General features: G+C 39.1%; 1 protein-coding gene and 1 pseudogene across 8 annotated transcripts in view; both read right to left on the reverse strand.

Moving 5' to 3' along the window:
• Rasal2 (RAS protein activator like 2) overlaps window positions 1-24,138 on the reverse strand; it is a 293,935-nt gene that overhangs the window by 29,399 nt on the left and 240,398 nt on the right. For 4 of the 8 annotated variants that reach the window (XM_087580925.1, XM_087580930.1, XM_087580929.1 and 1 more), the window contains 8 exon segments: window positions 19,470-19,623; window positions 18,107-18,205; window positions 16,169-16,723; window positions 14,682-14,826; window positions 7,847-7,991; window positions 6,879-7,115; window positions 3,124-3,325; window positions 522-700 (listed from right to left, as the gene is read on the reverse strand). In XM_087580925.1, coding sequence (XP_087437051.1) covers window positions 522-700; window positions 3,124-3,325; window positions 6,879-7,115; window positions 7,847-7,991; window positions 14,682-14,826; window positions 16,169-16,723; window positions 18,107-18,205; window positions 19,470-19,623 — 1,716 coding nt within the window. 8 annotated transcript variants of the gene reach the window in all.
• LOC148001711 (serine/arginine-rich splicing factor 6 pseudogene) lies at window positions 3,849-5,006 on the reverse strand (annotated as a pseudogene).

Below are 24,138 nucleotides of genomic sequence, written 5' to 3' on the forward strand. Positions count from 1 at the left end.
TCAAACCTTGCCAATTCAGAGCACAAAGTCTAAGGCTCAACGTTTTATTGACTCATATAAGCAGACATATACATAGAACCATAAAATGGTTTCAACTGAGGGTCTAGAGTAGAGGTTCTCAACCTATGGGTTGAGATCCCTTTGGGGGTGGCATATCAGATATCCTGCATATTAGATATTTAAATTATGATTTCTAACAGTAGCAAAATTACACGTAAGAAGTAGACCACTGGTCTAGAGAGTGGGAGACAATATGAAAATATGAATTTTATAAGAGCCCATCATCTTCTATGAAACATGAGTGATCTGTGTATATTTACATTATAAAGTACTACAGTATCATCCTAGAAATTAAGAAATACTGTGTGCACTGTGACAAACAACTGGATTTATCTGGTGATTCTTTCTTTTCAGTTGCTTACAAATTTAAGTTACAAACTTAAAAAATAAGTTAAATAGGTTTCTGCAAAATCAAAACATTATCTGTTAGGGAAGCAGCGTTCAAACCCTCTCTTCCATACCTGTCAGTGGGGTCTTCAAATATTTTCTGCAGTCCAGAGGAGAGGCTTCCACTGACATTTGGACTGGAGCTGTGTTCAGCGAAGCGTCTTAGCTGCTGCTGTATTGGCGTGGGGTTAGTCAGAGACTTGGTAATATCAGCAAGAACACGAGGGAGAGGTCCCAATTTTGCCACAGTTGCCTGTAGGAAGGAATTTTCACCCTAATTGGACAATAAGCATTGTGATATCCACAACATATTGTTTTGGGGACAATGATGCCCATTGATGGAAGGATGTAGGTTGGAGGGAGGGTAGGTATTGCATATGGGAGTGGCAAGTTCATAATGCATTGTTATGGAGCAGCGGAACCATGGCGTCGAGATGAATGAAGGAGGCGGAACAAGGTGCAGTAGACATTGAGGAAAGAAAGAAATAGAAATTAGGATTATGCAAATAAAAATTAAAAGACATGCTCAAAACAAACAAACTGTTGCCATTCCGACTAAAATATGCATGCAAAGCGCACTAAGGCTTTGAGTGGCTACCAGACCAAGATGGAGAGGGAGAATGAAGAACCAAACACCTTCTGACCAAAAGAAACGTCAGGATCAGACGACGGCTAGTGTGATGAGGCCTCCAAAGAAGAAGGACCGTGTGAGGGAAGCATGCCGACATACAGGAGGTGCTGCACTCAGGGCCGAGAGAGCAGGGCGAGCGGTTAGTTTACACCACAACCACCCCCCACTCAGTCTTGGGAACCTTGACTCACTGCCACCTGAGTCGTCTGCTCAAAACCAACCAAAACAACCAAACCAAACCAACCGAATCAAACCAACCGAACAAACCACACCGAACAAACCACACCAACCAAATCACACCAACCAAACCACACCAACCAAACCAGTAAAATCATATCATTTTCTACTCTTCTCATATGTCTAGATAAACTTCTAGTTCCCAGGACTAAAGATTAAAAATGAAGAAATGCATTTAACACAGGAAAATTTGTTAAAAGAGACTTTGATCATGAATAAATGAGACCTATTTAAAAAAATTATTGCATGAGTATCTTATTGATGTAGCTATCTAACAACTTTTAAAATAATTGCTTTAGTAGTCTGACCTGTCTTTGTAGACCAGGTTAGCCTCAAAGCCAGGTAGACGCACCTGTTTCTCTTCCGAGTACTGATTAAAGGTGTGTGCCACCCCATCCAGCACTCCTAACGGGATTCTTATCCTCATGGACTCAACCAGTATGCAGTTAGGCCAACAGTCATGGCTGCCTGTAGGTATTATTTAGTGTCTCAAAGATCAGTAAGATTGTGTGTGTGTATGTGTGTGTGTGTGTGTGTGTGTGTGTGTGTGTGTTGAGTGAGTCAGGCAATCAAAACCAGGGCCCTGTTCATAGCAGAAAGGTATTCTGATGGAATTATACTGTATGCATTTATTGCTAGCATTCAAACCTGAGGTCTGTGCCTGTCAGGCAGGCTCTGACACTTAGTTACGAGCTCTAGTCAACAGAGGACTCTTCTGCTCTGTCTGAGTGCAAATGGCATCTGGAAATTGCCTTTACTTGCTTAAGAGTGCTAAGCTAAGATTCATATAAGGAGAATTTACTGTCCACATAACTTTAACTTAATATCTACCTAGCATTTCTCAAAGTGAAGATGTAGTTCTTAAGAACAGGAATGGTTTATGGTTTTATAAACATTTTAAGTACCAGTTGACATACTCCTATCATATATTTATTCTAGAAAGTAAAATTTACTAAAGTTTATTACTAGACATTATTATATATAACATTTCATAGATGAGGAAAATTTAAGAAAACAAGTCTTTATCACAGAAAAATAACAAGGATTACTGAAGTACTTTCTATTACAGAATCTACTCCTCTTTGTAAGATCCCAGAATGAAGAAAATGATTGGTATACTTTACATTCAGTTATTAAAATAATCAAGTCCATTTGTCATTAGAAAATAAATTATTTTTATACTCTTAATTCATATTGGTTGATAAAGAAAACATCCACATTTTTGGATTCTATGTTGGTTTCAGTGGTAAAAATGATATCCAAGTCTGACATACATAGTAGGAAAAACAACTTCTCCATGGTGGGATTAACTTAAATATGATGAATAATATTTTATAAATCTGTATTTTTAAAAAAGATCTTGTCCTTAGAAATTACCAGATGAAGTTTCTCCCACATGAATAAAGATGCACACTCTAGTATTTGGTAATAGTTTCTAGGCAAGCTTTTAGACATGTATATATGCATATACATATACATATACATATATATACATCAGCAGGGTATACATGTATATATATGTTTCAGATATGTATACACATGCACATACCTGAAAACTTTCTTTTTATAAATTTATAGAAATGTTTCCTTAGCCCAGATAACTAAGCATTTGCTACTGATACCATGGCTCTCTAGGAATTTTGGTTGTGCGTCACTCACTCAATGATAATCATTTACTTTTAGATGTATAAAGTAAGTAGGGCTGCTTAACCAGCAGAAGGCTGTGTGTTATCATCATGGATGGTTGCTAGAATCTGGACACTAAGGTTCTGCATCCCCATTTCCCCTGACCCTCCCTCTTACTTTACCTTATCCAGTTGGGAAACTACTTCCCAAAGCAAGGAATGTAAAACTGACAGCTCTCTGCCCAAATCAATGTAGCCATCGAAGCCTGGGGTGTTTGAGATGGTGTCAGGATTTGAGATCTCCAAAAGGAACCGCTTCATTCCACCCCATTCATGTTCTAAAAAATCATTCATGAATGCCATGTATTCCTCTTTGTTACCAAACCTGAGTTAGGCAAACAAGTAAGAAAGAACAGAGATCAAGAAAAGACATATTAACATTTTGAGTTGATTTACAAATAGGTATAATTTCTTTTTATTTTGTGATAACGATTTTGTTTCTTTAAGTGATAACTGCTACAAATCCCCCCCCCCAGCAAACTTTTATTTAAATCTTACATAACTCAAGCTTTATAAAAAGCCAACATAGTTGAAAATTTGGGTTCTCCCTCTAAAGCCTGCAGTATCCAAAGCTTGAACAGTTAATTTAAAAATAAGTAAAACAAGACAACAGAACCCTGCAGCAGATCCTGCTGCAATATTTAAAAAAAAAAAATCTAAGTCAGCTTAATCTTTACAAAAGTTATTTTAGCTCAAAGACTACAAAATCAAAATTATCTTAATTCTACAAAGAAGGGAGAGGGCTTCATACTATTCATATTATTTTAGAACTTCATCTTTTTCTCATTAAATTTGGCCACAAATCAAATTTCTGTGTTCCCTTCTCAGGAAATCTTCTTGAAGAAGAGGCCGAATACAAACTTGGAAGAGTGACTGCCTAGCCAGTAGGAAAGTGTTCTGTTATAGTGTGCAAAGAATGTAGAGTTCAGGGTTAATCTCTAGAACTTGATCTGGACCTGGAACGGGATCTAGAACAGGACCTTGAAGCTCTTTTGGCGGAGTGGACGTGGACCAAGCCTTTGAGGGTAGAGCAGGCAGAGGCGAATGGGATCGAGACTGGATCCCGGATCTGGATTTTGAATTAATATCTCCTTTTCCATTTTCTTGGGGGACCGAGAATGTGACCTACTTCGTGACTTCCCATACTTATCCTTAGATCTGCTTCTTGAGTATGAATGGGAACCCCATCAGACTTGGGCTTAGATTTGCTCTTTGATCTGGATTTCCTGCCCTTTGGCGGGATCGGGATCAACCTTTGCTCTGAAACCTAGATGGGGAGCGACTTTTTGAGATACTTCGAGATCTACTGTGGCTGCTTCAGAGACTCCTACCCCGAGATCATCTTCTAGACCATGATCTGGATCTACTTCCAGAGTAAGAGTGCTTATGGCTTGTTTGTGATTTATCTTCAATAAGCTTAATATTTCTGTGCCATCCAGTTTATTCAAAGCACACTTCATGTCAGAGTAGGAACTAAATTCAATTACACCCTCATCTGTTCGTTCTTTGTGAGCATCTGCATAAGTCCCCTCTCCTTGCCGCATAAAATCCTTTAAGTCTTGCCAACTGGAACGACTAGACAGATTTCTACAATAAATCTGTATTCTGTAGAACAGGTGGTCCATATTTGTCTCTGCCAGTTCTCTGCCTGCTGTAGCCACCACTTCCACCACTGCGGCTTCCGGTTGAGGCACAGCGTGGGCCCTGGGCGTGCTCCACGATCCTGCGCTCGCCTCGCTCACAGTTAACTTGCTGTTCAGCTCATAAATGGCATCGTCTGCATCACGGGAGTCCTCGAATTCCATGAAATCGTACCCATTTTTAAGATCAATTTAGAGGAGGCGGCCATAGCCACTAAAAAGTGCTGGATGTCCTTTTCGCAGACGTTAGTTCAGGAGTCCTATGTAGATGCCCGGCATGGCCATGGTGGGTGTTCTCCTGGAGGCTAGCTGAGGGGCGGGCGGGGGTGGGGGCGCTGCCGTGTGGGTGCAAAGGCCCGAACACGTGCCTCACATCGCAGCTGCAGCTGAGTCAGCCACATAATCGAATTTACTTTTTAGTGTTACTTTAATTCATGTTGAAAAATCTCAAGAGTAGAAACTAAATGCTTTTTTTTGGTCTTCAAAATTCTCATATAATATAGCCCCTAGTTATTTACCAAATGCCCATCAAGACAACTGTCAATTTAATTGTTTTCAGTTTCCAAATATATTCCATAGTAGTCTCTTCTTTATCCATGGTTCATACTGAAGACCTCCAACTGATGCCTGAAAAACTGCACATATGATGGGACGCTATATTTTACTCTATACCATGCACTTATTAAAAACAAAAACAAAACCCCAGGAAGACCACCCTAAAAATGACTTTAAAATTTTTCTTTATTTAGCACATCCAAACTGCCAGCAAAACTATTCTGTTTTTGGGGGACTATTACTAAGAAATAAAAGGTTATTTTAATATAAGTATTATGATACTTCATTAGTAAGCATAAAAACGAGGCGTCTATTAACAGATAGGTGGCACCTACTTCATGGATATATAGAATAAATGGATGATTGATATTCTGGGTTGGACTGAGCTGGACTTCATGAAATGTTTGCTACTTAGAACGGTGTGTTTCTAGAACTTCCCCTTTAATATTTTTGGACCAGAGTTGATCACGGGTAACGAAAACTGTGGACTGCAGTTCTTGTACAAGGGGAGACTGTATAGAAGTGGGCTTTTTTCTAAGTCTCTGCTCTTTATTTTATGGGAGAAGAAATTTCTGTCCCTTTAGATTTTGTCTATGGTTCAGAAATGAAGAGCACTAGCTGCTTTTCTAGAGGACCTAGGCTCCACTCCTAGCACATTCATAGTGGCTCCCAATAGTCTCTCACTGGAGTCCTAGAAAAATCCAGTGTCTTCTTCTGGACTCTGCAGGTACCAGAAATGCATGTGGTACACAAACATACATGCAAGCAAAACACCCATACGTATAAAAATAAATAAAAAATTAAAAAACTGCAAAATAATATATGAGAAGGCAATCTGCTTCACTGACTTGTTCTTTCACACACTGTTGGTATAAGCTTGTGTATTTCAATACTAAATATACCTGTAATCAATTTTGCAATGTGTGAGAACTCTTTCCTGGTTCTTTTCTTTTTGTTCCTTCCCCCCACCCCCCCTTTGGGGACAGTCTCATTAACCAGTTAACCAGGTTGGCTGTCCTATAACCTATGTAACCCAGGGTGGCCCTGGACTCACAGAGATGTACTTGTTTCTACCTCCTGAGTGCAGGCATTGAAGGTGCGAGCCACTGCTTTTAGTTTCTTAACTAAAGTTCTCTAAGCTTATAGAAAAGTTGAAAGTATAACAAACACCCATATGGTTTTCATCTGTATCAACTAACTCCTAGCTTTTGGGGAAGGGAGCAGGTTTGCTCACTTTTTTATTATATAGAACCATTTTAAACTAAATTATAGATGCTACCTCTAACTTATAACATAAATAAATTTCAAGTGTTGAAAATACTTGTACACATGATGTAAGCATATTACCAGCCTTTTCCCAATGCTCTCACACCTGCATTATTTTATCATATTGCTAAAATGATAGCATATCTATCATTTGACATCCTATCTTTTAATTAGTATTTTAATCTAGTCATTGGCATTTTTCATATTATTGGATTTTTTTTAATAAAATCACTTTAAAAATTGTTATACATCTTTAATAAATGTTTGTACCAGAGTTTAATATTTATTTCCCTTTTAGAAATTTTGACATGTAATAAAAACCTAGTAAAGTAGGTATGTGGCTCCCTGGCCTCATCCAAATGCTCAAGTGTTTTGTAAACCAAGTATTTTCAGGGTTAGGGTAGTGGTTTCCCTTACTTGGCAAAGTTGGCCAGGTTCTGAATGACCTTGGCAATAAGAGTTAGTGTCCGAGATGTGCGGTCATCAGGATACTCCTGCATCAGGTTGAAAAGACTGGGAGACATAATGGCTGGGCAAAGAAAACGGAGAAACAATGAGGCACTGATGAGCCGCTCGCTGAGGTCTTGCTTGCCTCGGTTCAGGCACTGCTGCTTCCACGATGCAAACACTTCTTTCAACTCACGAGGGAAGACACTACAGAAAATGGAAAAGACACACAAAACCCCCAAACCTCTAAATATAAAAGTGTCATGACCCCGCTTTATCCCACAACACCACTGGCCTAGAGCTGAGCTAGGAGGAGGACTCATTAGACACCTAGGCATGGGGATCAGCCTGAGTAGTGGCTGACGAGCTGTGGGAAATTCAGAGGGCCAGACGATTTCAAACTGAAAAGTCACCAACCTCTGGATCAGTACCATTTTAGTTTAGCTAAGTGGGAAAATGGCATAAGGTTCCTGACTATCTGGTTTTACACAGCTCGCCATTACATCTCTAAAGGCCGATCATGAAAAATCTTCCCAAAGTCACCATCTGCTTGTGATAGAGAAAAAAAAATTATGAATACCTGTTCCACACTAGCTAAGAATTTAAAAAGTAGGGGCTGGGGATTTAGCTCAGTGGTAGAGCGCTTGCCTAGGAAGCGCAAGGCCCTGGGTTCGGTCCCCAGTTCCGAAAAAAAGAACCAAAAAAAAAAAAAGTAAGAACCAAACCAAACCAAACCAAACAGCCCCGCCCTGCATCTCCACGCTCTACTCTTAGGTGTTGGGAAGTAGACTGCTGACAGACGGAGAGGTGCTTTAGAGAGGCAGTGCACACGTCCTGCTTACAGGGAAGGGTGGCATGCTAGGCAGCTAAGGAAGGGATTTTGTAGTCTCCTTCAAGGCCTTTCCTCGTCTGACTCTCTGTGGAGGACACAAGCTCACCAGTATGAGTTGATGATCTTGCAGAAAGCCAGCTCGCAGCACATCCTCAGGTTGCTCTGATGGTCCGTCAGCTCGCTGGACGAGCACTTGCTGGGGTCCACCTCACAGTTCTCGTCTGACTCGTACAAGGCTTTGATGAACTCCCCTGATCAAAGAGAACAGGAGACAAGTGCTGTAACAATTCTCCACCTTCCTAAACAGAAACGGAACAGCCGGGCTCTCCTGAGTCTTTCCTCACAGCCCGCATGGGGCGACCATGATGCACCACTGCTTTAGAACCCGACAGCCACACCGCCCACGTACTATGTTTATTCTCTCAGTCCTGGAAGCAGAGCACAACCGGTCACCAGCATCATCATCATTTATAAAAACAGCAACAATTTGATGTAAAAATATAGTACCTTTCACTGGAAACCTGAAACATTTAATTATCATGAACTTGTAACAGAGCCCTCCCTAGTAGTTTACATAACAGCATCATTCCAGGTAAAACCCTCAACCCAAGCTCGACTGAACAGGGACCCGACTAAGGTTTTAGGAGTAATGTTGGTGTCAAACACAGATCCAAGCAAGGCTCGTCAGGTATACCACTAGCACTGCGGACAGTAATTCAACCTTCCACACACAACAGCAGGATTTCTTCTTATATATACCTTATATGCTTTCCATGGACAATGGTTTACAAGCATTGGCCAAAATGCCTGTCTATAAAGATATGTGTAATATTCTCTGACATCAACTCCTCTCTTTAGCTCTCCTATGTATGCTTCTTCAATACCTACTAGTAGTGCATGCTTTACACTCTCTTGTGCATATTTATTCACATGCTTATCTCACGTGTAGGACAAGCCTTTAAATATTAGGAAGCAGATTTTAAACATGTTCAAACCCACCCCCTTGAATGACTCTCAGAAAGCAATCTAGGAGCTTACTAGGTTTTTATGAGAGACGGAGTACATAGTTTGTTTTCTTACAGATCTCTCTTTATTAAAGAGAAGTGGACTTTTCAAGATCCTTGTTGAGGTTCAAGAAGGTTACTTCTTGAGCTCAAAAAGGTTTCTGACTTGACATTCAGGTTAGTCATAACAGGTTTTGGAGGAGAACAGTAATTTCTACAAAATAAAGTAGCAAAAGTAAAATAACAACATGCTTTCTGTCAAAATGTTTTCTTTACTGAGGTAAAGAAAAACTTTCTAAAAAGCCATCATGGAAGATGGAAAATGTTGTTACAAGAAATACTCTTACGACAACAGTGGTTGCATTATTAGCATTAGATCTGTCTTGTAGACTTGTGATAAGGAACCCTCACCCCCATGTAGTACTTTTCTTGTCACTTAGTTTGGCCCCATATAGAAAGTATTATTATGTACAAAATATGCTACTTTTAATAAAGCAAAAATCACTATTAAAAATGTTAAGAATTCCTATAAGATTATATTCATTTCATGTTTTCACACAATCTGTTTCATTTAAAGTTACATAAATGTAAACTTAGAACTATGGGTTTCAAATATCTCAGTAATAATTGGCCAAACTGGAAATCTAATATTTTGTTGAAGGTGTTCATTTGGGTCACAAATATTCCAGGAAAATACTAATAATATAAATATTAACTATTTTTCTTTCATTCTTCAAGTAAATAGTCCAATAAATTACTCAGGGTCTAGATACAAATTGTTTGTTGTACTAGCACTTTGGGGCCTAAAAGATGAGATACCTTAAAAATATTAAAATTCAGAATTGTTTCCCGCTTGCAGTTATAGCTTGTATGTGGTAATGTGTAGTGTGCTGAAGCAAAGATGGTGCTGTTTAGAATAGGTCTGCAACTAAAAAGACACTTACTTGGGACGGAGTTTGTTGCTTTGTACCTGAAAAGAATACGAGCCTCAGGGGGCAATCACAGGATCTACATATTTAATTAGTGTGTCTCCAGAATGTTTTATATCTTCTTCTTTGAAATGTAAAAAAAAATAACTTATTCATCTGTATTTGCATGAACATAAGCACATATGTGTGCCAATGAGCATGTCTTTGCACATGCAGGCTACAAGAGTTTGTCAGATTCCTGAGGGGCTGGAGTTATAGGTGTTTGTGGATACCTAGATATTACGTGGGTGGTGTTATCCAAACTGCGGTCCGCGTGATTATTCAGCAAGCAAGTTTTCTTAAATGCTTAGCCATCTCTCCGGCCCCTTTTAGAAAACACTTTTTAAATAAAAAAAATTAATTTATTTTATGTGTATATGTCTGTATGTGCACTGCCCAAGTGCCTGGTGTCAGTGGAGATCAGAAGGTGACATCAAATTCACTGCAACTGGATTTGTGAATGGTTGTGAGCCCCCATGCAGGTGCTGGGGACCCAATGTGGGTTCTCTGCAAGAGCAGTAAGCACTCTTAACCACTGAGCCATCACTCCAAACTTTCCCCTTTTCAGGAGAAATCTCCTGTACAGTGGACTGACCACGCACTCATGAAGCAGTCCTGCTTTTACCTCCAAACTGATAGAATACAAACATGATAGAATAAAATACAAACTGATAGAATAAAAACGCCATGCTCAGTTATGTTAGGTGTTCCTATGCAAACCACCATTTTTGGATGTTACCATCATTAACATTCATGTGTAGGCGTGAGTCAACAGGTGTTGACTCATTACTGCTGAAAGGCATTTGCTTCCAACACCAGCATGGAAATTATACCTTCTGAGAGGTTTATGTTTCACAGATGGCATTTCTTCTGTGTCACAGACACCAACAAGAAGTTGACTTAAATCAGTTAGGTAAAGGGAGCTAACAGATGGAAGACTTAAGCCTAAATAAAGCAAAGTTTTATTTATTTATTTTTTCAGTAGAGAGTAATGCTTTCATAAAGATCAAGGCAGCCTACGAAGCTAGATGATACGATACATTATGACAGGCAACTCTCTTTGAGGATGGGTGGATATTAAACTCATGGCCTGATGGATGCCAGGAAAGTGCTCTACCAATGAACTACAACCCCCAGGCCTGACTGGCAGTTTCGAAAATCAAAGAGTTCAAGCAGTTTGGAAATAGCACCTCTTTTTTCTATTTTGCTCAAAGTGTATGACATACAAAAAAATTTCATTAAGATGATGACAATACAAAAAAAAAAAGACGATAATCCAATTTCAGTATGGAGGATCTTATGAGTTAATTGTTTTCATGCTCTTGGAAGCTACAACCACTTTCGTTACCCTAGCCCATGCTGTTAAGTTACAGAATGTTAAAAGAGATATTTGGTAGGTTATCTGAATTGTTTCCCATGCTCAATGAATTAATTTTCACGCCTTGCTAAGCTCATTAGCTATTTAATTATTCATTATTGTATCAAAGGACTTGATATTCATTTATCATTTTGGACATTTAATTCAGAAATCCCTTTAAGCAAATAGATCTTATAATATCAATATTCTCACCTTCATGTTTACAGAATAGAGAATACTGTTAGAGATGCTTCATTGCTGCCTTTTATTAGATAACGTAAATTATTAAAGCAAACCATTACATATAATTTGTAATTATAGTAAGTACCTATGTAAATGTGATTAATGGTATCTTTTCTAATATCAGTGAAAATCAACTGTTTTTCCTCATAATTCCTATTAGATCGTATATAAAAGCAGTTGAGTAGGTTTCAAGGTAACAGAAGTGGAAAAAAACAACCCAATTGTCAGAGTAGGAATTAATTTTCCTATAGCAGGCATGCTTCACAGAAACATAGACCTACTTCCTTCCAATCAATCAGCCATTACTTTTTTACCACTTAGGATTCCTTCCATTTAAATTTTTTTTTTTCATTTTTCAAGGCAGGGTTTCTCTGTGTAGTCCTGGCTGTCCTGGAAATGGCTTTGTAGACCAGGCCTTGACAGGGATTTACCTACCTCTGCCTCCAAGTGCGGGACTAAAGGCATGTGCCACACTGTCTGGCTTCTTTCTTCTTGATTCACTGATGTGAAGCACCACAAGTAATATTTAACTTGCAAAACAATTTGACAACTGCTTTTTCTTACCATTTGAATTTTTTGTCAAAGGTGGTCTTGGGTTAGCAGAATGGTTCCACGGGCAAAGGCACTTGCTCAATGCTCGATGGACTTTAGCTGGATCCCTGGCACCCAGATGGTGGAAGGGGAGAACCAGCCATAAGTTGTGTTTGTTCTCTGTCTCTGTCTTACACACATACATTCAAACATAAATAAGTCATAATGTAAGAATAAAAAAGGTAGTTCTGGGGATTAAATCTAGGGCATCATGAATACTTAATAATGTGCTACCACTGAGCTGTATCTTCTGCTTCTTCTGACTCTCCCTGCCTCCAACATCTGACTATTTATGATTTTTAAAGACTTTATTTTTACTGGACTCAGAAGTGGAAGCTCTCAGTGAGGACAGCCCACGTCTCTTGGCAATCTGCTCTTGGAGTTTTTCTTTGGCTTCTTTTATTATCTGGGCCCAAGGTTTAGCATTCTGCCTCCTCCTCCTCCTCATTCTTCGCACTGTGCTGTTTCTCCAGGGCACTTGTGCTGCAGGACACGTGGAGTGACGAGATGCTGCATCTTGGGGATTTAGTCCTGGGCTCCTTACCGTCTTTGTTTAAGGGCTTGCTGACAACATGTTGTGGACATCATCACCTTTAGAGAGACTGATGGTTTGCAGATTCTGCTAGTTCTCTTAGGCAAATACCCTTCTCTCCTTTTCTTTTTACAATAAGCACACTGAGAACAAGCACTCAGCTTGGCCTCCACAATGCATCTGTGAACAGCCATGCTCTTCCAGAATGCCCCTTACATGAGCAGGCAGACTGATTGCATGGGGATACGCCACTTTCTAGGGAAACCTTGTTCCTACCATTGACTTGGATTGCATAACCCTTCTTTCTACTCTTCACCCAGAGCATCTGCATCCATGTGCTTCTCACAGTAAGTATGAAGTCTGCATCCACTATCCACTTCAATGAGTTTCTGACATATTCAACTTCACCCTGATATAGCTGACTGTGTAGGAGGCTCCCAGAAAAAGAGCCCTTCCCCAACTCTCTTCCTATCTTCTCTATCAGTGTCAGGGCTGTGTGTCCCTGGTTTTCTCTTTCTGCATTTTTCTCTGATCATTTTTCTTGATTTCTCATTGTCCTTTTACACTCTCAGCAGACATGAATCATGAGGTATGTTTTTGGCTCTTTCCTTTCTGTTTTGGTAATTTCTTAGCTTTAACACTTCTACAGGAATTAGCCTCCGAGTTTTCACACCCTGAGTCTAGATGTTCTCACTTGCTTTCCTACTGAAACACCCCCAAAGACTCCTATCAGAACTTCAGGTGAATACATATAAGGTAAACATATAATTCCCCCCCTTTCGAGCCTACTACTTCCATGATTTCTGTTATGAATCTAATCAAGGGGCTAGAGAGATGGCTAAGAAGTTAAGTGTATGCACTGCCCTTGCAGAGGACCTGAGTTTGGTTCCCAACATTTACATCTGGCAGGCCATAACTGCATGATATCAAGTTGTGTGTGTGTGTGTGTGTGTGTGTGTGTGTGTGTGTGTGTGCGCGCGCACGCGCATGTGCGCGTGCCTGAGCACCTGCCCACAAGTGCTATGATACATGTATGGAAGTCAGAGAACAATTTGCAGGAGTTGGCTCACTGTTTTCATCATATGGGTCTTGGGAACTAAATCTGAGTCACCAGCATTGGTGACAAGTGCCTTTACCACTGAGTCATCTCACTGTTTTACTCTCCTGCTCCCTTTCTACTGAAAGGTTTATTGCATCCTCGATTTTTCCTTCATTTCCATGCTTTTTATTTCATGTCTCATTCTTTTTTACTTTTATGCTAATCTCTAATTGTCCTTGCAAATCCTCTGCAAAAACACAGGATTTCTCTTGCTTAAACAGACCTTATCTTATTTCCTCATATTATAAACTCCTTGTGAATAAAAATCCCTATAATCATTCAACATACCTTAATATATATACTATATAATATATGTACTATAACAAATACATAATATCACACACATATGTGGCTACCATTATGTTTGTACAGTATTACATTCTGTGTGCAGAGCTAAGAGTATGGAGATACAAAAAATTGCTGGTCATGGTGGCACATGTCTATAATCCTAGTACTGGGAGGCTGATGCAGGAGGACTGCTATGAAAACAAGGTCAGCTGAGGCTATGACAGACTAACAGTCTACACCACTGTTTTCTTGAAGGAACCCATGCCCACTTTATTATTCCATCATCTTATGTTACTATGCCTTACTCTATCAGCAATGACTTCAATTCATAACCACATCTAGATCTTTAAGTAAGTGGCTTAGTCATCAACAAGTAATGATTGGACAAAAATTAGTTACTAGTTAAAGATCTTAAAACGGAAGTGTAGAACTATAGGGACTATAAAACATTTCTTAATTTCTGAGGAGAGCTTTGAATGCATGATAATAAATGGTAGGGCGATCCTTTGAAGATTGAGGTAATATAGCCATATCACAATATGAATACCCAATAGTGTTAGGAGCAATAGTACACCTCAGTTCTAGTGGTGAAATATATCAATAATATTACATATCCTAGGATCAGAAATGCAAGGTTTTGGGATGAGTGTATATGCCGATGGGTTTTCTACTTTGACTAATGTTACAGTGAATGTGTGTGGTTACTGTGCTGGGAAGGACATTTTATAGTTGAAATCTGAATCACTCAAGTCCGATGAACTAAATGCATGCAGAGTCTGGATTCAATTTGTCTGTCCTAGAAGGTAAACAAAAAGTTAAAACAGAAAGACAAAGAAGACAGATTCTTCCTTTTCCATACCGAGTGCGTCATGAAGATACTGCTGTCCCACCAACTTGAGGTATTCCTCAATGGATTTAGTGGCAATGGTATTTTCTCTGAAGATCAAGACATCATGCTCTCCACAACGATCTACCTCTGACATCACTAAGTCAGTCAGAAAATCCTGGAGGAATAATGTTCGGTCAGAAAGAAAGCAACTGAGTTAAGTAACAACATTAGAAAAGATTATGGAAATAGCAGATATCCTGGGAACACTGCTTTAAAACTAAGTCACCAAATTCCACGGAAAGAGAAAAGGCAGACAGGACACAAAGCTTATGTATCGCCAGCTGCAAATTTATTTTCTGAATTCCTTCACATTTTCTAATGCACTTTTGAAAATTTTCTGAATGCATCTCCAAGTTCTCTTCCCTGCCCTGCCCCCACCGTACCCAGTGCACTCTCTCTGCTCCAGTCTCTGCACGCTGCTCTGGTTCTTCTGTCCTTTAGCTCGCATAGCCTTTCTACATACAACGTCTTTTATTCACTACAAGAAATGTTTGCAAATGCTGTTCGCAGTTGTTCTCCCACTCTCACCTCTGCCATATCATAAAACAAATTTCTAGAAACCTTTAGATCTTAGTTCATATACTGCTTCCTCCTGGACCAAGATTACTCCAGCACCTCACCTGCTATCCCGTCCTTCGCACACTTCCGTAGTACTATTTTCCATTTTGCCCTCTGCACGTCTCTATAATCACAGGTTTACTGTTCAGTTACTTAATACTGTGTGACCCAGAAGCTGAAAGCTCCATGAGGCCAAGAATGGTGTTTGTTTTTGTCCAACACATATAGTAAGGACACACTTCAGCATCTAACAGTTACCGGCACATGTTGGGTGCTATTTTATCTTCCCAGTTTTCATCTCCACTTAGAAGAAAGATTACCAAGAAACAGCTGCCAAGTAACTGCACAACACTCCTTGGTGTTCTCAGTTCAGATTCAGATTTTAATTCCATGAAGATTTACACTTCGCACATTTCTTGAATATCTCCTTCTGTACCACAGGGATACAGTTAGCAGTTAACCTTAATAAACAGTCAGAAAGTACTCCAGAAAGATTGCAGAAAAACTTTAGCTAGGCATGATGGTACACACCTGTATCATACCTTTTATTCTGGGATTTGAGAGGCTGAGGCAAGAGGATCACAAGTTTGGGGCTAGACATGAGTAATATGGTGAGACCATGCTTCAAAGAGAAAACAACAATAACACCAGAGTTTGAATATGTTGTGGGGTTATTATAGCAACTACATCCATGTTACCTACCTCATGAAAAAAACAATTAGAAGTAAGTATTTGCTAGTTCTCCGGTCTCACTTTAGTTAAAAATCTCAGTCTCTTTTAGATCTGCAAATAGGTTTTCTTAAGTCACCCCTAATTCCCTTTTCTTTTTCTGAAAAGCTTCTTTTTCCCTTGTACATGGTAAGGAAGAACTTTAAGGGAAGATACCCCTTTTGACTTACCTTGGCTCTGCCAGTACTTTGAAGAATGTGTACTAAGGCACACGCCAACTCCTCCTTATTCCGCACACTAATTACTGGCTCAAGAACAGAGCACAGCATGGTGTAGTTGCTGGTGATGAATTCTGCAAACTCTTTGTATTGCTCCATAGGCAGTATGGTGATAGTTTGGAAACGTGACTTAATCCGAATAGAAGGTCCTCCTGTCTTTCCTTTGTTGGGTGTGGGTGTACTCACTGGGTACCATTTTTCTACAAACTGGCGACCAGTCACACTGGCAGTGGGGATGTTGACTAGCCCTACATAATTATTCTTGTCCTTTTTTTTCTTTTTTTCCACATCCTTATAAATATGAACGGTGATGCTATGAAGAGGCGGAAGGCTATAGAATTCAAAATGTTCACCCCAGAAAATATTGTCTGCTTTGGTCTTGCTGGTTGTACGAGCAAAGAGGGTATCATCAAGGCACAGTTCGCAGAAATATTTTTTTTTAGGGGCAAGGTCCTTGGCTTCAATGATCCATAAACGGAGAACATTTTCAGCTCGTCTACAATTATCCTAAAGAGAGACAACGAAGTTGAATTTAAAGCTGACATATCAGAAAGAAAATGCTTTCTTCTCAGAATAATGCTGATTACTAATGGTCCTCTGCTAAGAACAGCCAGCATATAGAAAGAGGAACCCCACCTCACTGCTTAGGATCACAGAGCTCTGCAGAAGAGTCTTGCACTAGTGAGGTGGTCATTAGCTGCACCTGCTGCCAAGCTGGACAACCTGCCTTTGATCCCGGGACAGATATGGTGGAAGGAAAAGAAGCAACTCCTGCAGATTCTCCTCTGACTTCCCTGTGCTCATCACTCCCATTCTGTCTGTCTGTCTGTCTGTCTGTCAGTCTGTCTGTCTTCCTGTCTGATACACACACTGTACATAAACAAATAAATGTAATCAAAAATACTTTTAAAAGAATCTTACAGAACCACATATTTTCTGTTTTACTTGGGTTAAAAAATATCAGCATTTAAGTTCTCCATAGCCAGCTATATGAGGCTGGAGTAATTTCTAGGAAATTACTAGGAAAAAAATTAATAGGAAAAAAAGCTGCTAACAACCTTGCCTTCTTCTGGCAGAGCATGTCACCTAGCTTTTCTGTCTCTGCATTCACATTAGTAAAATGACAATATCATTCTCCAGTAAGATTATTTTCAGTACAAAATGTCATAGCCTATACTGTCTTTTAAAACTGTCACGCTCTAAGCCAGATGTGGTGGCTTACAATCCCAGCACTTGCAAGGCTGGGACAAATTGCTGCAAGTTTAAGACCAGTCTTGGTTACACACTGAGACCCTGCTTCAATAACGAAAAGTTACAAAGATTTATAAAATCAAGATATTATAACATTTGTCTTTCATTGACTTGCTGCTTACAAAGTGATGTATTAAAATGACTTTTATTGAATTGGTTCTAACAATTTCATACATGTATAATGTGCATTTTAAATTTCTTCTCACCTTCATTATTCCCCTCCTTACAAATTCCTTTTACCACCCCGCCCTGAGACCCACTGAGTTTAATCAAGAAAATATGTATAGCCATGTGTTTAGAGTCATCTACTAGGGCTCCTGTGGTGGGTATAGAACTGAAACCTGCAATTGCTCTTCCCCTAAATCTGTAAGTAGCCAACAGTTCAGCAGGGAGGGGTAGGGCCTTTGAGACTCTTGTGAGGCATGACTGATTGCTGACAGGACAGACCCAGCTTTGTGTGGGTTGTTACCATACCAGCTCTGAGGTGATGAGAACACTGGCTGTGTGCTTCTCAATCCTTCTTTAGTGTTCCTGCATTTATACTTCTGTTTTCTCTTCTGACATGGTCCATATGTCTTAGATGGGGTGGTATAAATGTACTGTTTGTGACGCATTTTTGTCATTCAAAGCCACCATTACCTTATTTGGCTGAACTGTCCTTCGAAGGTTTTCCATCCACTTATCTCTCTCTGAAGCGGAGTTACAGCTAAAGCATTTACTTCCACTTAAGTAGGTGACCTTCAACACAAAGATTAGAGATGATGTAAGACTCTCTCTGTTGTGTGTGTGTGTGTGTGTGTGTGTGTGTGTGTGTGTGTGTGTGTGTGTGTGTGTGAGAGAGAGAGAGAGAGAGAGAGAGAGAGAGAGAGAGAGAGAGAGAGATTTATCTTGTAATTTCGATAGTTTAGGGACGTGTTTGGAACTCAAATCTTCCCATGTAAAACTAAAACAATTGTTTTAGCTTTGTCATACCTTTACTTAAAATTTAATCTCTAAGTAGCATGCATACTTCTGAGCTATGAGAACAAAGCTCATTTACAATTTAGCTTGCCTATGGTTCAGAAAAATACAACACTAAGAAAATTTGACACATCTAAAATAACTTGTAAATGAATATGTTCATTTGAACTAATAAAAATTAACTAAAAAGTGAAAATGTTTATAAAATCATTGCTTTCTTCTGATTGGTTCATTACAATGCTACCAGAAGGCTACTAAATGAAGTTGAAAGCATCAGTACAACTGAATCACTCTTTGGAATCCATTTCTCCTCCAGGAGGCAACTAACCCTGATTTCTAGACATTTATAACACTGGACATAGTATACTATGTCCATAATAAAGTCTACTGAACTGAGCTCCACAAGTAAAAGTTCAAGAGATTTTCAATAATAGTAATAATAACAACAATAACCTTATTCTTATTAATTATAAAAACATATAAATGACCTGCTCAAACTGCTGTGTTCTATCACTCTCAGTTCATTAATACTATAAATCAGATCAGACAGTGTGCTCTAGTGATTCCTAATTCAGAAGGGCAGTGAGGACCTGAAATGAGGCTGTTGATCTAGGAACACACAGGAGATTACAAGAACAAAATATGGTCCTTGGTCAAGAACTGTTCATGTTATAGTTATAAAACTGTGATTTTGGTGAGTTTTTCTCAAAATTCCCTTAAAATTAAGGATTAAATACTAGTATATGGTATCTTTATCAATATTAAAGATTAGCATAATAGTCTGAGAAGCTATAGTTCATCTGTAACCTATACAGAGAATGTACTAAGTGCTCATGTTTTTGAAAGCAAAGGCATGAGAATTATTAATAACTTCAATTGCAAATATAATTCTATTAACAGATTTTTAACTGTTCCCTTTCAAGAAAAAAAAATTCAAGAATTGAAAACTAGTTAAGATGATCAAATCAGAAACATGGTAGTGAAACTATTAAATCATTACCAACTATTCTCCCTTCTTTCTATGTTTTTCTCCCCGTTTTACCTCAAAGCAGAAGTCTTGTCCAAGGATGCTACTGTGCAGTGGCTTCACTGAGACCGGCTCTCCTCTCCCAAGATCCAAACACTCCACCGCACTGCATGGGCTCAGCAGGGACTCATGGGAACGTGACTCCTTCAGTTTAGGCAGACCACGAGACCTAAAAGTACAAGAGACTTAAGGCAGTGTCACATGAGATCTGATGAAAGGAGACGAACAAAAATGCACAAAAGTGGAAGGGAAAGAAATAAAGGAGGAACAAATATCCTATGATATTAAGAGTATTAGCAACCACATACATGTGGTATACATAAAAGTGCATATCACTTTTTATGCAGAAGTACTGTCGAAAGACATTCTTGCTGAGGATACAAATCATCTTCTTGGATCATCTCAGCTTGCTTCCTTGTGTGATAGTAGATCTCACCCCCACCCCACACATCCAGCAAGAGAAAGCAGGCAGGAGTAGTCAGAGTGACAGCGAGAAAGACAAACTTTTCAGCACAAGAGTGTCTTTCAAACAGTCTGGTTACCATCTTAATATGGAATTCTCTTCTGTAAACTTTGACTTCCATACATGCTTTGCAGCATAAATATGAATAAAGAATAGAATGCCTTGAGGAAACTTCTCATAGAATTAAAAAAAAAAAAAAAAGCCAAAGTCTGCAGACGGCTCGCACTGTTGGCAGGCATCTTGGCTGAGTGTAGGTTGTTAGGCATCCCAGCCCCTGTCACTACAGGAGCTAGTACTTCACCGTCTTCCTACTGTAAATTATAAAATCAGGGAACCAAACATGATGGAATACAATTTTCATGAACTCAGAAATGTATGGCCATGCAGTTTTGATCAATACAAATACTTCTTAACTGAAACAACCATATGCTTCAAGTAGAAGGTCTTAATAATAGGTCTAAAAAGAAATGTCTATGTAAAAGACATTTGTTTTGATAAAAGGTTTTAAGCAGTTTTATTCATTTACTAGGAACAAGGATAACACGGAAGAGAGCTTTAGTACTTACTGCCAGAAGGGTCTAAATTATTAAACAATACGATAGTGGAAACTCACACTAGGGTCACTATCTTCTGTCTCCACTCTACTCAGATAAACTCTGTAAATAGGAAACTCTTAAGCATTAAGGATAAGTTAGCCTGCTGTTACAACAAAAGCAAACCAACAAACAATAATCACCATCTAAAGTTTAGGCTGAAAAATACTGTGTTCTGATAACAATCTTTTTTAAGTAAAAAAGGCAACATAGTATTTCCTATTAATAATGCAAAGTATGTACAAAAAGGGACAAAAGCCACCAAAAAATAGTGTACATAAAATATGACAAAGCAACAGTTGTATTCGTTTCTCTTTGCTCTGGATAAGAAAACATGTTTGAAGTTATGTGGGGTAAATACAGTACAATACAATTATAAATAACTAAGTGTGTAACTTATCACAATGCAGCCCTTCTCAATACACTGAATTTCTCGAGAAGCCAGATTGAAGAAACAGAACACCACAGTCTTCACTAAACAAACAGAAAACAATTCTAGCTATCTTTCTCAGGAACTGCTGGAGGAAAACCGCTCTAGCTCAGGGATGATCAGATCACGGGGAAAGACCAAGATATATTTAAAGTATAAGGTGTCATAACAAAGTTTCTTTTATTTTTTATAATCTCCAAAAAATTAAAATATCAATTGCTTTTATTTAAAACAAAATAAATGTCTACCTACATGAAGCAACTGTACAGCCACTTGGCAGTGCAGCCCCAAACCATAGCGGTGCCACATGTCCCGGTATGTAGCAAGTCACTTCCTGACTACATCTCAGAAGAGTCTCTTTAGAAGACAGGAAGCAACTGAATATGATTTCCCTGATGCCTCCAGTTACTGATGCCGCATAAAAAGCCTTTCAGGTGTTACTCAAGTCTTCAACAGTTGCAGGACAGAAGCACAAACAACTGAACACGTCCTCTCTACCCAAGGCCTGCAGTGCAGGTGATGTCCCTCTGTCCCTGCAGGCTGCATCTAGCCCCTCAGGTAACACAAACAAGGTTCCAGGGCTCTAGGCTGGGCCTGTTGCCATGGTGCTACACCTTTAAGGAGATTAGAGCTGGAAGGCAGCAGGGAGAAGCTGCAGCTGGCAGGGCTCAGGGAGCATGCTCTGTAACTGTGGCGAAGGTGACTGCTTCAAACAGCAGGGAAGGAACAGCGAGGGCCCAGTCCCATTAAATTCTCAGTCAAAGGCAACTCTGGAAGTGGAGAATGATCTCTTATTAAAAACTACTTACGGACAGATGTAGGATGCTTGTTTCATTTGATTGCCAGCTACCCTCCCACTAGATAGTCACTATATTTCTGTTTGCAAGTACAATCTCTCATACCTGGTATTTCCTTTGCAGTGCCCATCCTAGTAGAAGCCTTTTTTTTTTGCATGATTTATTTGGTTTAAAGTTATTTTCTAACTTTAAAATAAGTTAAATACAGTATTTTTCAATATTCTTCCAGTATAGTCTAACTTCTAATAGCAGCTATAAAAATTCATTCTAATCAAGCCATCTGGAATTATAATTTAAAATGCTACTTACTGAAATTTAAATATTTAATATATAGTTCAGAATCTTCTATAGTTCAAAATGTGGATATACACATACATGAATCGATAGCCAAAGTCTAATATGTCCAACCTTACTACTGAATAAATAAACAAGCTCTTCCTCTATTGAGAAGATAGTGTCTCTGAGAAGTAATTCCCACAGAAGCATGATTACAGTAAACAGAAGATCAAACAGCCTGGGGATGTCTCAGGGCAAGAGCAGGGAAGGAGGCAGTATTTCAATATGGCATTAGAAACCCCAGGTCACCTCTAATCATGTTTACTTCTTCCTGTGTCTTCACATGAATTGATTTTCCACAGATCTTCTAATTATTGAGTTTTAGAGCTTGGTGCCACCAGTTTGCTCCTCTAATGGAACAGAATGGGGATTTATTGGGAGAATAATGAGTTTAAAGCAACTTTTCCAAGGTGAGCCTGACAAGGACTTTCATCAAGAAACCTGACTTGGCCTTAAAAGTAGATAATGTGCATTCCTTGACTGCTGGCCAGGTTCTTCTCCTGACTGCTCTCCTTTGCCCTGTACCAATAGAATAAGCATCGTAGAGGAATAATCCAGGGTTCCAATGGGACTGTTCTTTAATTTAACTGGGAAATAGCTTCTTAGAGGTTGATTTTTTACATTGAATTAATGAATGCCATAATCTACATTTAGTCAATTTATGGACTGTGAGGATAGGGTTAGCATGGGTTAAAAATCTAATTGTTGATGAAGGTTACTTGCTGACTTATTGAGAATATAAACTACCAGGCAAGAGAGGCTTTCTGTTACCGTAGTAAATGCCTGTTACATTACGTCAACATTCATCACTACTTAAAATCGGTCTTAGAAAAGTGAATGGCTGGGGGATGGGGCGCTGTCACACACAAACCAGTAGATGCACTCGTGCAGAAGGAAAAGAGTAAAAGAACCCTGATTAGTGTGATTTGAAATAAACACAGCTGGATTTTCTCAGCTTACCCATCCAATTTTTTAAAGCCATATTTTCCAACAGCTCCAATAATGCTTGGTTGGCTAGCTCAATCTGCCACATGTTTACAGATTCCGTTCCAAATTTAGGAATTGGGAAACTTTTAATTAAAAATGCTTATTGCCACACAAATCTTGGACTCAGTGCAGGTGAGTTTCTGCTTGGTTGGCAGTTATGACTCTGAACTGTGTCACTGAATTCTTGAAGAGACGCTGAGCCAGGAGCTGAGTACTGCAGGGCACTCCTGTTTTAACCACTATGCGTTTTAAGGCAGTCACTCTGAAAATGTCCCAAAGAGTAATTAGCAAACCTGGGTATCTCAACATTTTCAACACATTTTAAAACTGAGATTTCACAATAAGAAAAGATTTTTTTCCCTGTTTCCTGGATTCTACTGATCAGATACATCGTGAACATTTCCAAGGGATTCTATCTGTTGAAAACCATCTAAGTGTCCTGTATTGTAACTTTGGCTTTCCCTCTCAGGCTTTATATAGCACTCACTAACTAGGGTTCTACTGTGCACTCAAAACCCGCTGTCTGAGCCTCCACAGCTCCATCTGCATAGGCCCGTGTCTGTATTGAAGCCAGTCCTTACTGCTTATGCTGTTGCTTTTTATGTTAGCCACACATAGCTGCTTATGGAAGCACAGTACATAATGCAGACTTTCCTTCTCACTCCTCTCAAGTCTCCAGACAGACAGGATGGTCTGATGAGCCTAGAAGCTACCCATAAAATAGGGAGGGTTTCTGCAGTCTGAGTCATCATTTGAAATAAAAACCTCATGGCTCTCCATCCCACAGAAACATGAAACAAAGCAACTTCAACATGTATTCATGTGCACATTCAATAAAGGGGGCATAGAAAGAGACTAGAAAAATCAAAGTACATTTAGAGAAGTAGAAAATTAAAAGAAACCGTACCATTTTATAATATACCTTTCTTGGTCCTTAAATTGCAAATGTATTATAATCTACTAGTACCAATCAAATAAATATAAACACAGATATGCTGAATTAAGCGGACATATAAATAAACCAAATTACACCCAGAATCCAACTCAACTAATAACCAGATGAAGGGTGGAAATTCTT

This window comes from Rattus norvegicus, chromosome 13 (assembly GCF_021556685.1).
Source record: "Rattus norvegicus strain SHRSP/BbbUtx chromosome 13, alternate assembly SHRSP_T2T, whole genome shotgun sequence".
Classification (NCBI taxonomy): Eukaryota; Metazoa; Chordata; class Mammalia; order Rodentia; family Muridae; genus Rattus; species Rattus norvegicus.